General features: G+C 52.1%; 1 protein-coding gene across 1 annotated transcript in view; it reads left to right on the top strand.

The window, feature by feature from the left end:
* The first annotated feature begins 6,353 nt into the window (after positions 1-6,353).
* CUNH16orf96 (chromosome unknown C16orf96 homolog) overlaps positions 6,354-11,982 on the top strand; it is a 37,335-nt gene continuing 31,706 nt past the window's right edge. Inside the window, exon 1 of the mRNA XM_004750488.3 lies at positions 6,354-7,229. Coding sequence (XP_004750545.2) covers positions 6,810-7,229 — 420 coding nt within the window. The 5' untranslated portion in view covers positions 6,354-6,809. The remainder of the gene's footprint in view (positions 7,230-11,982) is intronic.

The following is an 11,982-nucleotide window of genomic DNA, read 5'->3' as shown; positions in this document are numbered from 1 at the left end:
CTGGAGGTTTAGCCAAAAGAAGCAAATGTCTCGGTTTGTGGTCCTTCCTAGGAAAAAGGCCTTCTACAAATGACTCTGTTGTAGTCATCAATTATTATGTATTCATTAAGCATCTACTGTGTGCTTGCTAGAAGCCATAGTCATCCCATGGAACTCAACATCTGCCTGCAAGTACTCACAGAGTAGTGGGGGAGAATGGCACTCAGCCAATAGTCACACCAACGACCATGCCAGCCGGTGAAGGAAGGATGTGAGAAGTACTAAGATCCTGGAGTTGGGAACGTTTATCCCAACCAAGGAGGTGGGGAAGGCTTCCCTTAGAAAGTGATGGTTGAGCTGAGGTCTGGATGATGAGTAGGACTTTCCTCTCCCTCATAAATATGGGCAGGAAAAATGTTTCATGTGCGAAGGGCCTACGGCAGGAGGGAACAGGACAAGGACAGGGGGACCATAGGTTCACAGCCCTCTTGGGAGCTTTCCTGGTGTAATCTGGAACTGCCCCTATACACAGAGAGTAGGGAGAGACCAAAGAGCGAGCCAGGGCACTCCCAGTAGGTAGGTGACAAGTTTAATAATAGCAAAGGGAGGGGCGCCTGTGTGGCTTAGTCCATTGGGCCTCTGCCTTCAGCTCAGGTCACTATCCCAGAATTCTGGGATCAGGCCCCACAATGGGGGTCTCTGCTTGGCAGGGAGTCTGCTTCTCCCACTCCCTCTGCCAGCCACTCTGCCTACTTTTGCTCTCTCTCTTTCTGTCAAATAAACACAATCTTAAAATAATAATAGCAGGGGTGCTTGGGTGCCTCAGTGGGTTAAGCCTCTGCCTTCGGCTCAGGTCATGATCTCAGGGTCCTGGGATTGAGCCCCGAATTGGGCTCTCTGCTCAGTAGGGAGCCTGCTTTCCCCACTCTCTCTGCCTGCTGCTCTGCCTGCTTGTGATCTCTGTCTGTGTCAAATAAATAAATAAATAAAATCTTAAAAAATAATAGCAAAGGGAACTTACATATGAGACTTGTCTTGGGACGCAACAGGACAAGTATTACACTCACCCACCAGATCTAAAAGCTTAAAAGGGACACCTGGGTGGCTGAGTCACCCAACCCCACCCGCCAACCCCAGAGCCTCCAGTGGGCCAGTACAGGTATGATTTTCTCTTTAAAAAAAATTCTTTTAAATACTAGTCCTGCATTTCAGAACCAGGAACGGCAGTTGCCTTGTTTATTTTTCCCACCTAACCACCAAGGAGACGGAGGTGGGTGGGGCCGGGGAGATCTGATGGGATTGGGACAGGTTGCTGCACCTGGTGAGCTCACCCCCCACCCCCACCTGCCACCCTCGCCCTCCCCCAGTAAGGAGAATGTCCAGACTGCAGGCAGCCAGGAACGGCACACTTTCACCTCCAACTCTGACCCTTCACCCACAGTCCTCCCTGGCACCCGGTTCTTCCTGGAGCTACAGTGGAAAGGGGACTTTCTTCATAGTTTTCCTTCGTAGCTATTTTATGCAACATGAAAAATGGCTTGTCTGGGCAAAGTGGACAAATGGCACATTAGAAAATGGATTTAAGGGGCACCTGATTTAAGGGGCTCAGCGGGTTAAAGCCTCTGCCTTCGGCTCGGGTCATGATCCCAGGGTCCTGGGATCGAACCCGCGTCGGGCTCTCTGCTCAGCAGGGAGCCTGCTTCCTCCTCTCTCTCTGCCTGCCTCTCTGCCTACCTGTGATCTCTGTCTGTCAAATAAATAAATAAAATCTTAAAAAAAAAATGGATTTAATTGTTGACATCTGTTTATTTGGGAGGGAAAAATACTGTTAATGGTCATTTCCAATCATGTTAATTGGCCTCTGGCTTCTATCGGCCGTGCAAAGAATGTCCAGTGACAAGTTCGCCCTGAAATTGTCTGATTGGGGATTCTGCCATCAGGCCTCAGCAGCTGCTTCCTGGTGACCGAAGGGCAGGGTCACCTCCTGGGGACAGCAGTCCCTCCAGGAAGCAAGGCACAGCCTGTGGAGCCACACTGTGTCCTCTTACACTCAAACGGCCGGGTCTTCGGCTCTTTTGTTTCTATAACAAGCGTTTTATTCCCAGACCTAAAATGACATAATCTTTTTTTTTTTTTTTTTTTTTTTTTAAAGATTTTATTTATTTATTTGACAGAGAGAAACCACAAGTAGTCGGAGAGGCAGGCAGAGAGAGAGAGGGAAGCAGGCTCCCGGCTGAGCAGAGAGCCCGATGCGGGACTCGATCCCAGGACCCTGAGATCATGACCTGAGCCGAAGGCAGCGGCTTAACCCACTGAGCCACCCAGGCGCCCCTAAAATGACATAATCTTTAAAGTTTACCAGTCCTCTCAAGTCTAACGCATTGGCTTTATTTATTTATTTATTTATTGCATTTTATCACTACTGTTTTGGTTTTGCGGCACCAAACACAGCTTTCCCAGATCTTGCCATTCTATAATGTACAATGAGTGAACTCCCATGTGTCCATAGGCGCAGATCGGTGGTATGCATGTGTGCATTGCGTACCCAGTATACAGTGGTGTATACTGTATGTGGCTGGTGTCGTGTGGAACGGGCCACACAGGGTATCCTTGTGGGGTGGGGGAGGGGGCGTTGGGGGCCGACTACCCTCCCGGCCTGATGAAATGAGTGCCCATTGCTCACTCTCATTTTGTCCTGTTTTAGTATGTTTCTAACTCCTATCCCCTCCCTGGAGTGTGGCTGGTCTGGCTGGCAGAAGAACCGGCTGGGTGGGGAGCCTTTCCCAACAATGCTGGCGGTCGGTGGAGGGGGGGTTACATCTGATGAGTGAAGGGGACCCAGGAGCCCCCCGGGAGGCTCCGCGACGTTAGGGCGGCCTTGAATTGCTAGGTCTTCCAGCACAATGAGGAGACCCCAGGCACGTCTGGAGGGGTTAAGTTAGAAGGGCTTACTGAACTTGGGTCCATGTTGGGTAATGGGTGAGTGTTGGGGACTGGCGCTGTTGGGAAGCAGACATGATTCTGCGATGGGGTCTCCTACTCAACCTCATCTAGAAGGCAGGAGGCCTAAAGGAGCGCTAATGCTCTAGCAGGTCAAGAACCAGTGGTCACTCCTATGAGTCTGGACAGGGGGCTGTCTGGTCACGTTTGTGGTGGGAACAACACGCGTGTTTTTATTTGAGTTCAGACACGATTGCAGCTGGTCTTGGTTTGGGTGGTCTTATCATGGGGGCTTGGGGGGCTAGTGTTCCATGAAGTTGTTGGTGTCTGCAGGAGCATTTGAAAGGCCTCCCAGCGGCCCCAGGACCCCCAGTGCCAGGCCAGTTCCCAATTCAGGAGATGCTTTTCTCTCCCTCCACATCCTGAGTAGCCAGAGGTATCCACAGCTGGTCCTCAGAAGCTTGGTCTCCAGTATGCAGAGCCTTGCCACGACCCAATGTTGCCGGTCAGGAGCCTGTTCCAAGAGTGTCCTTGCAACTGGTCACGGGTTACATCCTCCCTCTGGCCGCCCCCTGTCCTGCAGAGTGATTTGTTCTGGCCTCTCACTTGTGGGTTGCTGCTGCTTACCAGAAACAAGCCTGGCTCCTGGCTCTGGTATTAGGTCTTGAAGACTGGGACCTCGATAGCCAAACCCAGGCTGTGAAAACCTGCCCCAGAGGGCAGCTGGCTTTGCCTAGAGGGCCTGGTGGCTCTTCCTTTTTCTTTTTTTTTTTTAAAGGATTTTATTTATTTATTTGACAGAGAGAAATCACAAGTAGATGGAGAGGCAGGCAGAGAGAGAGAGAGAGGGAAGCAGGCTCCCTGCTGAGCAGAGAGCCCGATGCGGGACTCGATTCCAGGACCCTGAGATCATGACCTGAGCCAAAGGCAGTGGCTTAACCCACTGAGCCACCCAGGCGCCCCCCTTTTTTTTTTCTTTTAAAGATTTTATTTATTTATTTGACAGACAGAGATCACAAGTAGGCAGAGCAGCAGGTGGAGAGGGGGTGGTGGTGGGAGAGCAGGCTCCCTGCTGAGCAGAGAGCCCAATGCGGGGCTTGATCACAGGACCCTGAGATCATGACTTGAGCCGAAGGCAGAGGCCTTAACCCACTGAGCCCCCCAGGTGCCCCATGGCTCTTGATTTTTAAAGCCTAGTCACAAACTGTTCTACTTGACCCATCGTGTTTATGTAGCATTTACAGAGGTGCTGCAAGAAAGACTGTTTAAGCATGAGTCCCCCCCCACCCCCGCTGGGTTGGCAACAAGAAATTCGGGGCTTCGTGATCCGCTCATGAATGTGCATTCCCCCTGCTTCTCTGGGATGGCATTTGTGTCGTTTATGACTTCCGCTAGTGTCAGAGACACGTTTGGGATGGGAAAGGTCGTCCGTCCACGTTACCTCTGTGTGGGCACCACAGCTGGCCGATGTGCTTGAAGAGACAGTGGCCCTGGCGACCTGTGCTTGCATCTTCCCCGAGGTTTCTGGGTGTTTTCGGGGAGACGGGATCCACTGGAGGGGTGGTCGGTTTAAACATCTGGGAATCTCCCAGAGGCGTCCTGAATGCCCAGGATAAGTGAGTGCACAGCAGGGGGCTAAGAGCCCAATGCCTGACGGCCACGGAGCAAGGAACATCCAACAGCCCCGGCTGCTGTAATGACAAAGACGGGCAGTCACAGGGGTGACATCAATGGAGGGAAATCGGAACTCCCATAGCTGGGGGCAGGATGTAAAATACTACAGCCACTGTGGAAACCATCTGGCTGTCGCTCAAAGCCTTTAACACAGACTCCGCGTCTGAGCCAGCAGTTCCGCCCCAGCCATCGACACCAAGTCACTGAAGGCTTGTACAACCCTCCGTAGCAGCAGCGTCCCCGAGAGTGAACAGGCAGAATTGGCCCAAATATCCATCCGAGGGTGGACGTGTTAAAAACTGGTCTGTCCACACAACCCTAGGAAGGAATGACCCCTGCTACATTGTACTACAAAGTGTCGACCTGTGCTACAGCGTAGGTGAGCCTGGAAACCATGATGGGGGGAGAAACCAGTTGCAAAAGGCCACACGTAGGATGATTTCATTTATGCAAAACGTCCAGAAGAGGCAAATCTGTACTGACAGAAAGTAGGTTAATGAGTGCCAGGCCCTGGGGGGCGGAGGATAGGGGAGTGCGTGCTCATGGGTACGGAGTTCCTTGTTAGAGTGATGTGCTGACGTTGACTGCAGTGATGATTACACAACTCTGTGACCTACTACAGTCACAGGATTGTATGCTTTAAATGGGCGGATGGTATGGTGTGGGGAAGATAGCTCAGTAAAGCTGTTACCCCCCCCCCCAAAAAAAAAGTATCCAAATGGGATCCAGACTGAGCTGGGGACATCAGTACCGTTTTTCCCAGCAGGAGTGGGTCTCTGTGTGTTTTCTTACCTCTTGAGATGGGCAGATTCCTTTAATGTAATGTAATTTTTTCAAAAAGATCATTTATTTATTTGACAGAGATCACAAGTAGGCAGAGAGGCAGGAAGAGAGTGAGATGGGGGGGGAGCAGGCTCCCTGCTGAGCAGAGAGCCAAATCCGGGGCTCAATCCCAGGACCCTGGGAGCATGACCTGAGCCAAAGGCAGAAGCCTTAACCACTGAGCCCCCCAGGCGCCCCAACATGTATTATTTCTGTGTACACACACACACACACACACACACACACTCTCTCTCTCTCTCTCTCTCTGCCCCTCCCGGCAGCAACCTCACGTGGAAGGGCTTATTTCCAATTTAGCAGACAGGGAAGCTGAGACTCAGGGGGGTTAAGTCATTTGCGCAGGTCACACCACTGTTGACAAAGAGTCACGCACTCATCTCCATAAACCCAGGGTGGACAGGTGCTCGGCTTTCTGTGAGGGAAGCTGGGGGAGATTGCCCCTTAGCCAGTGACACTCCAGAGCGGGGCTCCTGCCACCCACAGTATATAATCGTCGTGTATCGTGCCCGGAATGGTGAGGTGGGCCCGGAGTTGGGGCCCCAAGGGTTAAGCCAGGGACATTCCCTACAGACTTCCCTCAGAGACCAGGACAAGCAAGCTGCCGTTTTCTTGTCCAAGAATTGACATAAGAGGGGCCTGACCACATAGGGCCCCAAGTGGTTTCCCAGTTCTGCAGCAGCTGGCTCCCAGCAGTGCCCTCAGGACACTGGGGTGTTCCAGAGCTCTGGCTTTAGGGGGCAGCAGAGCAAGGTTTGGCAAGAGGGTCCTCATCGGTGCCCCCCACCCCACCGTGGGCAGGGCCATGCCTGGTTCAGACCTGTGGGAAGCCAGCTGCTTCTTCCCCTTTTTACCCCCTCCCCGACCCGGGCCAGAAACCCGAACACCTGTGGGGCATTTGCCAGTGGGTCTGGAGATCAGCTTTGCTCCTCAGACTCTTCTCAAAACCCAGGCTCTCCCAACTCCAAGAACTCTCTCCTGTCCCAATTCTAGAGGCTTCCAAGGAGTGAGCTGCCTCTCCATCACCTTCACTGCATGCTTCTTGGAAGGGGTCGTCAGTCTCCCATCGCGGAAGGGCTTGAAATGAAAGGCTGACGTCCGTCTGTTCAAACACCCAGCACCTTCTCCTTGAGTGCCCACCGAGCCCTACTCGGGCTCTCGGAAGCACGAGCACTCGCCCACGTTCTCTGGTGTCCTAGCAACCAGAAGCTCTCATCTGGGCTCCAGCTGGGACAGGGGCCATTTTCTCCCTGACTGCCATGACTCGCCGCCTCCCCGGGCCTCAGGGGACCTGTCCGGACAGCTGGTGGGTTCCCTGAAAGCCACTGCTCATCCCCACGGATGCCCAGAAGCCCAGCCCCGCCGAGCCTCCCGGCGGGATGAGCTTCTCACTGACGTTCTCCGAGCTGGTCAACATCGCCGTCCCGCAGTGCGGGGTGGTGAACTTCAAGGCTCTGCACGTCCTGCTTCAGGGCATCCTGGAGCACATCCACATGGCCGAGCTCAAGAAGGTCCTCTCGGGAGATGAGGATTTTCTCCAGTCCTCGCCAGCGGTGTTCATGCCCCGGGAAGCGGACGCCCAGCCCGTCCTCAGCCCCATGAAGAGGCTCAGCAATGTGTTTGACCATGTGGTGAGCCGCATCGACAAGATGGAGAGCCAGCTCGCCGAGCTGCAGGACCTGCCCTCCACTGCCCAGCTGCTGGAGAGAAGCCGCGGCAAGGGCCAGCCTGCCCAGGACCTGTGGCACCTGATCAAGCTCCGGAAGATGGTGGAGGGCAATGAAGAAGCCACGGCAAAGGTAAACCACCTGGCCTCCAGAAGCTTCCTGCCCTCCTTGCTCTCCTCCCAGGCGTCTGTTCCCGTATACCCCTTGTGATGGGCTGTCCCCAGACGCAGGAGCAGGAATGGAGCTTTGGAGTCAGGCAGAGCCAAAGCTCCACGCTTGTGCCCTTTGTCAAGTGTGGAGGAAAGAAGCTGGACACAAAAGACCATATCTGGTATGATTCCGTTTGTGTGAAACAGGCAAATCCGTAGAAACAGAAAGTGGACTGGTGGTTTGCCAGGGACCTGGGGAAAGTTGCAGGGGGGGAATGGGGAAGGATAGCCTAGTGGTTATGAGGTCTCCTTTTGCAGTGATGAAAAGAGTTTGGAAACACCTAATTTCTCCCACCCTCTGGTTCCCTAATCTCCTCCTTCCCCTTCACGCTCAAGGATCTGTTTGGCTCCCTCCCCAGGGAATCCCCTAGAAGGAGCACCAAACTCCAGGTGAGCCCCTTTGATCTTCACAGCACCTCTGTAAGATAGGTGCAGTTCCTGTCCCCAGCTTACAGGTGAGGAATTGAAGCACTGAGAGGTTAACCCAGGTGAAGTCACACGGTGTCAGAAAATGGGAAGCTGGTGCAAACCAGGGGCCAAGAGAGTCGGTGAAAGGCATAGGAAGGTGGATTGCTGAGTTGCTATCACTTACCCACTGGGCGGGGGAGGACTGTGGTTTCCTCCTCTCAGGATTGGCTCGGGGTTGATACTAAACCACATCATGTGTGGGAGGCGCTCAGCACAGAGCGCGAGGTGTTCTGGGCATCCAATCAGCGGTCACTGTTAGTATTATCCAGAGACTTGAACTGAGCAGGGAAACCGGGATGCCCGGGACCTCAGCACCGGAGCCCTGAGGGACAGGGAGGGGGTGCAGTCTGGCCAAGGTGGGCTGAGAGGCAGGGCAACACAGACCAAGGTTAAACCAGGTGCCCAGTGAAGGAGCCAGACACACAGGACTGCGTGCTTCTGTTTCCATGAAACATCAAACAGGCAAATTGGTAGCGATAGAAAGATTAGCGTCTGCCAGGGGCTTGGCGGTGGGGGGCTATGGGAGTGACTGCTGATGGGGTTTCTCTTCAGGGTCATAAAAATGTCCATAAACTAGATAGTGGTGACAGTTGCCAACCTTGTGAATGTACTAAATGCCACTGAATTCTTCGTGTTAACACACACACACACACACACACACCCCGGAGATTGGCAGAATCGACCAGAAGAAAAAAGGCATGATCTAACTATACTGTCTACAGGAGACGCATTCTAGATTCAAAGACCAATAAGTTGAAAGTAAAAGGACAGAAGAAAGATATTCTCTGCAGGCAGCAACCGGCAGAGAGCTGGAGTGGCCACACGGCTCGTGTCAGACAAGACAGACTGGAAGATGGGAATTGTTGCTAGAGACAAAGAAGGCAGCATGGGTGGCCCAGTTCAGGTTACAGAGGCCTCGGAGGCTGGAAACGTGGGCACAGTGTCCGAGCATCCTGCCCCCAGCCTGACTTGATGGGTCGAGGCTTCTAGAATGCACAGTACCCAGAGTAACCCAGCCAGCTCGTGAAGGGGGCTGTCAGGTCGGACATGGGTGTGTAGCCTTCACAAGACTGTTTGCACACCTAGGGTTAGAGAAGGTGCCGCCCCCAGGCCTGGCTGAGGTTGCTGGGGTTACCACAATGACCGCCTCCCAGCCCCTCCCCTTCAAGGGGGTTGCCATGGTAGCTGGCTCCGGGATGGTACAAGCTGCTTAGCTGAGTGCACCAACCAGCTGGTCCGACTAGCAGACCCAATGTCATGTCGATGTCCAGGTCACTTCAACTGCCCCTGACCCCCCCTTCCTTTGGGGTTGGCTGAGTTAGTGTCCTCCGCCGTCCTTTACAAACACCTGTGCAGGTGTGACAGCCCCAAGTGGGGAAAAACTAGTCTGCCAGCCCTAGCACCCATCCCAGAAGGGCTTAATGGTGCCCAGAAAACTAGGGCCGGCAACAAGGAGGCTCTTGAAAGAAGGTTTGCAGAGCTCCACAGGTACGGTTAGCACACTGCCAGATCTGGGGCTCCGGCACCGCAACAAGTCCTTACTAAAGGGACTGGGGTTGCAGTGTCCCTTGTGCTCACAGATAATTGTCTGGGGTGAAGACCGTTGTGCACTGGGGGATGTAGGATGGCAGGCCTGGCCTGTACCGTCCAGGTGCCAGGAGTGACCCCTGGTGGTGACAACCAAAACTGTCTGCAGTCTTTGCAAAATGCCGGCTGGAGGCCAAGTTGTCCCCATTGAGAACTGCCAAGGGAGGAAATCTGGGCTCCCCTTGCTCGCAGTATGTGCTTGTCCTTGAAGCCCCCTTGGGAGGCTCCGACCTGGCTTCCAAGACTGTTGGAGCACCAGCCCCACCTGTGTCGCGCTCCCAAAATTGCAGATTCCCAGGCCCTGCCCTCACCTCTCAGTGGCTCACAGCCAGTGGCTCCCAGGCCCTGCCCAGAACCGGAGTTTTATTTACTTATTTTTAAAAGATTTCATTTATCTATTTATTTGAGAGAGAGAATGAGACAGCATAAGCAGGGGGAGTGGCAGAGGGAGAGGGAGAAGCAGAAACCCCACTAAGCAGGGAGCCGGAGGAAGGGCTCAATCCTAGGACCCTGGGATCATGACCTGAGCCGAAGGCAGAGGCTTACCCACTGAGCCACGCAAAATTAACAGTTCCCAAATAGACTGTGTTGAACTTCTCCCAAGCTTTCCTAAAACAAAAAAATTTTTTATAGTTTCTTTGAAATGTATTCATGCATATATTCATATGCATACCAGAATATTCATCCTTTTAAAGGATATGGTTCGGAGTGCCTGGCTGACTCAGTCTGGAGAGCGTGTGACTCTTGATCTCAGGGTCATGAGTTCAAGACCCACGTTGGGCATGGAGCCTACTTAAAAATATAAAAAGTGACAGGGCGCCTGGGTGGCTCAGTGGGTTAAGCCTCTGCCTTTGGCTCAGGTCATGATCCCAGGGTGCTGGGATTGAGCCCTGCATAGGGCTCTCTGCTCAGCAGGGAGCCTGCTTCCTTCTTTCTCTCTGCCTGCCTCTCTGCTCACTTGTGATCTCTGTCTATCAAATAAATAAATAAAATCTTTAAAAAAAAATTTTTTTTAAAGTGTACAGTTCAGGTATTTTAGCCTATTCACAAAGTTCTGTGAATATTACACTCAATTTTAAGACATTTTCAACAGCTCCCCAAAACCCCTTAACCATTAGCTATCATTCTCCTTCCTGCTCCTCCTTGAGCCCCACTTTTGCACGTACTGTGGTGTCTTCAGGGTTCATCCACACTGTCCCGTGTATCAGTGCTTGATTCTCACCATTGCCAAGTGTATTCCATGGGACGGATAGACTACTTTTGTTCACTAGTTGGCGAACATTTGGCTGTTTGCACCCACAGGCTGTTAGGAGTCGGGGCCCTTATGACCCGTGGGGCTCACAATTTCCTGTGGACATAGCTTTTCATTTCTCCTGGGCATGTACCTCGTGATGGAGTTGCTGGATCATAGGATCACTCTCTGTTTCAGGTTTGAGGAACTGCCAGGCTGTTTTCCAAAGCAGCTGCACCATTTTGTGTTCTCACTCACAGTGTCTTAGGGCTCCAATTTCTCCACCTCCTCACCAACACTTGTTAGTTTCTGCCTCTTGACTCTAGCCACCCTCGTGGGTAGGAAGTGTACCTTATTGCGGTTTTGATTTGCCTTTCCCTGGTGACTAATTGTGTTGAGCATCTTTTCATGTGGCTAGCAGCCACTCACATCTCTTCTTTGGAGGAATGTTGTTCAGATTATTAGCCCAGTTGTAATTGGGTTGCCATTCTGTTGTTGAGTTGTAATTCTCCGTATATGGGGCGCCTGGGTGGCTCAGTCGGTTGAGTGTCTGGCTCTTGGATTTGGCTCAGTTCCTGATCTCAGGGTCCTGGAATCGAGCCCTGAGTGGGGCCCCATGCTCAGCGGGGAGTCTGCTTGAGGATTCTTTCTCCCTCTGGCCCTCCCCCTTCTCATACACACGTGCTTACACATGCTCTCTCTCTCTAAAATAAATAAGTCTTTTAAAAAAGTTATTTATATACTCTGGATATATGATGCCATGTGTGTAATTTGTACATTTTTTAGAGATTGTATTTATTTGTCAAAGAGGGAAGGGGAGAGAGAGAGAGCACAGAAGGGGGAGTGTCAGGCAGAGGGAGAAGCAGGATCCCTGCAGTGCAAGGAGCCTGTTGCAGTGACTCGATCCCAGGACCCAGGGATCATGACCTGAGCTGAAGGCAGACTCCTAATCACTTGAGCCACCCAGGCTCACTTTATTGACGGTGTCCTTTGATATGCAAAGTTTAAAATTTTGCTGAGATACAACATACACATCTTTCTTTTGTCACGTGTTTTTGATGTGGTGTTGGCTTGTGCTTTTGGTGGCATATCTAAGAAACCACTGCCTGACCAAGGTCATGAAGATTTACAACTACATTCTCTCCTCCAGTACAGGAGTAAATGGTTTTTGGTTTATCTGTTAAGTTTAGGTCTAGGAGCCATTTTCACTTAGTTTCTATATATGGTGTGAGGTAGGAGTCCAGCTTCACTCGTGGGGATATCCAGCTGTTCAGTACCATTTGTTGAGGACAGCTCTTTCCCTTTTGATTTGTTTTGGCACTCTTACTGAAAATCAATGGACTATGGATGGGAGTGTTTATATCTGGACTCCCAATTCCCTTCCATTGTT

The sequence above is a fragment of the Mustela putorius genome, unplaced genomic scaffold (assembly GCF_011764305.1).
Source record: "Mustela putorius furo isolate JIRA1106 unplaced genomic scaffold, ASM1176430v1.1 tig00004007_pilon_pilon_pilon, whole genome shotgun sequence".
NCBI lineage: Eukaryota > Metazoa > Chordata > Mammalia > Carnivora > Mustelidae > Mustela > Mustela putorius.
This window is presented reverse-complemented; position numbering and strand designations above follow the sequence as displayed.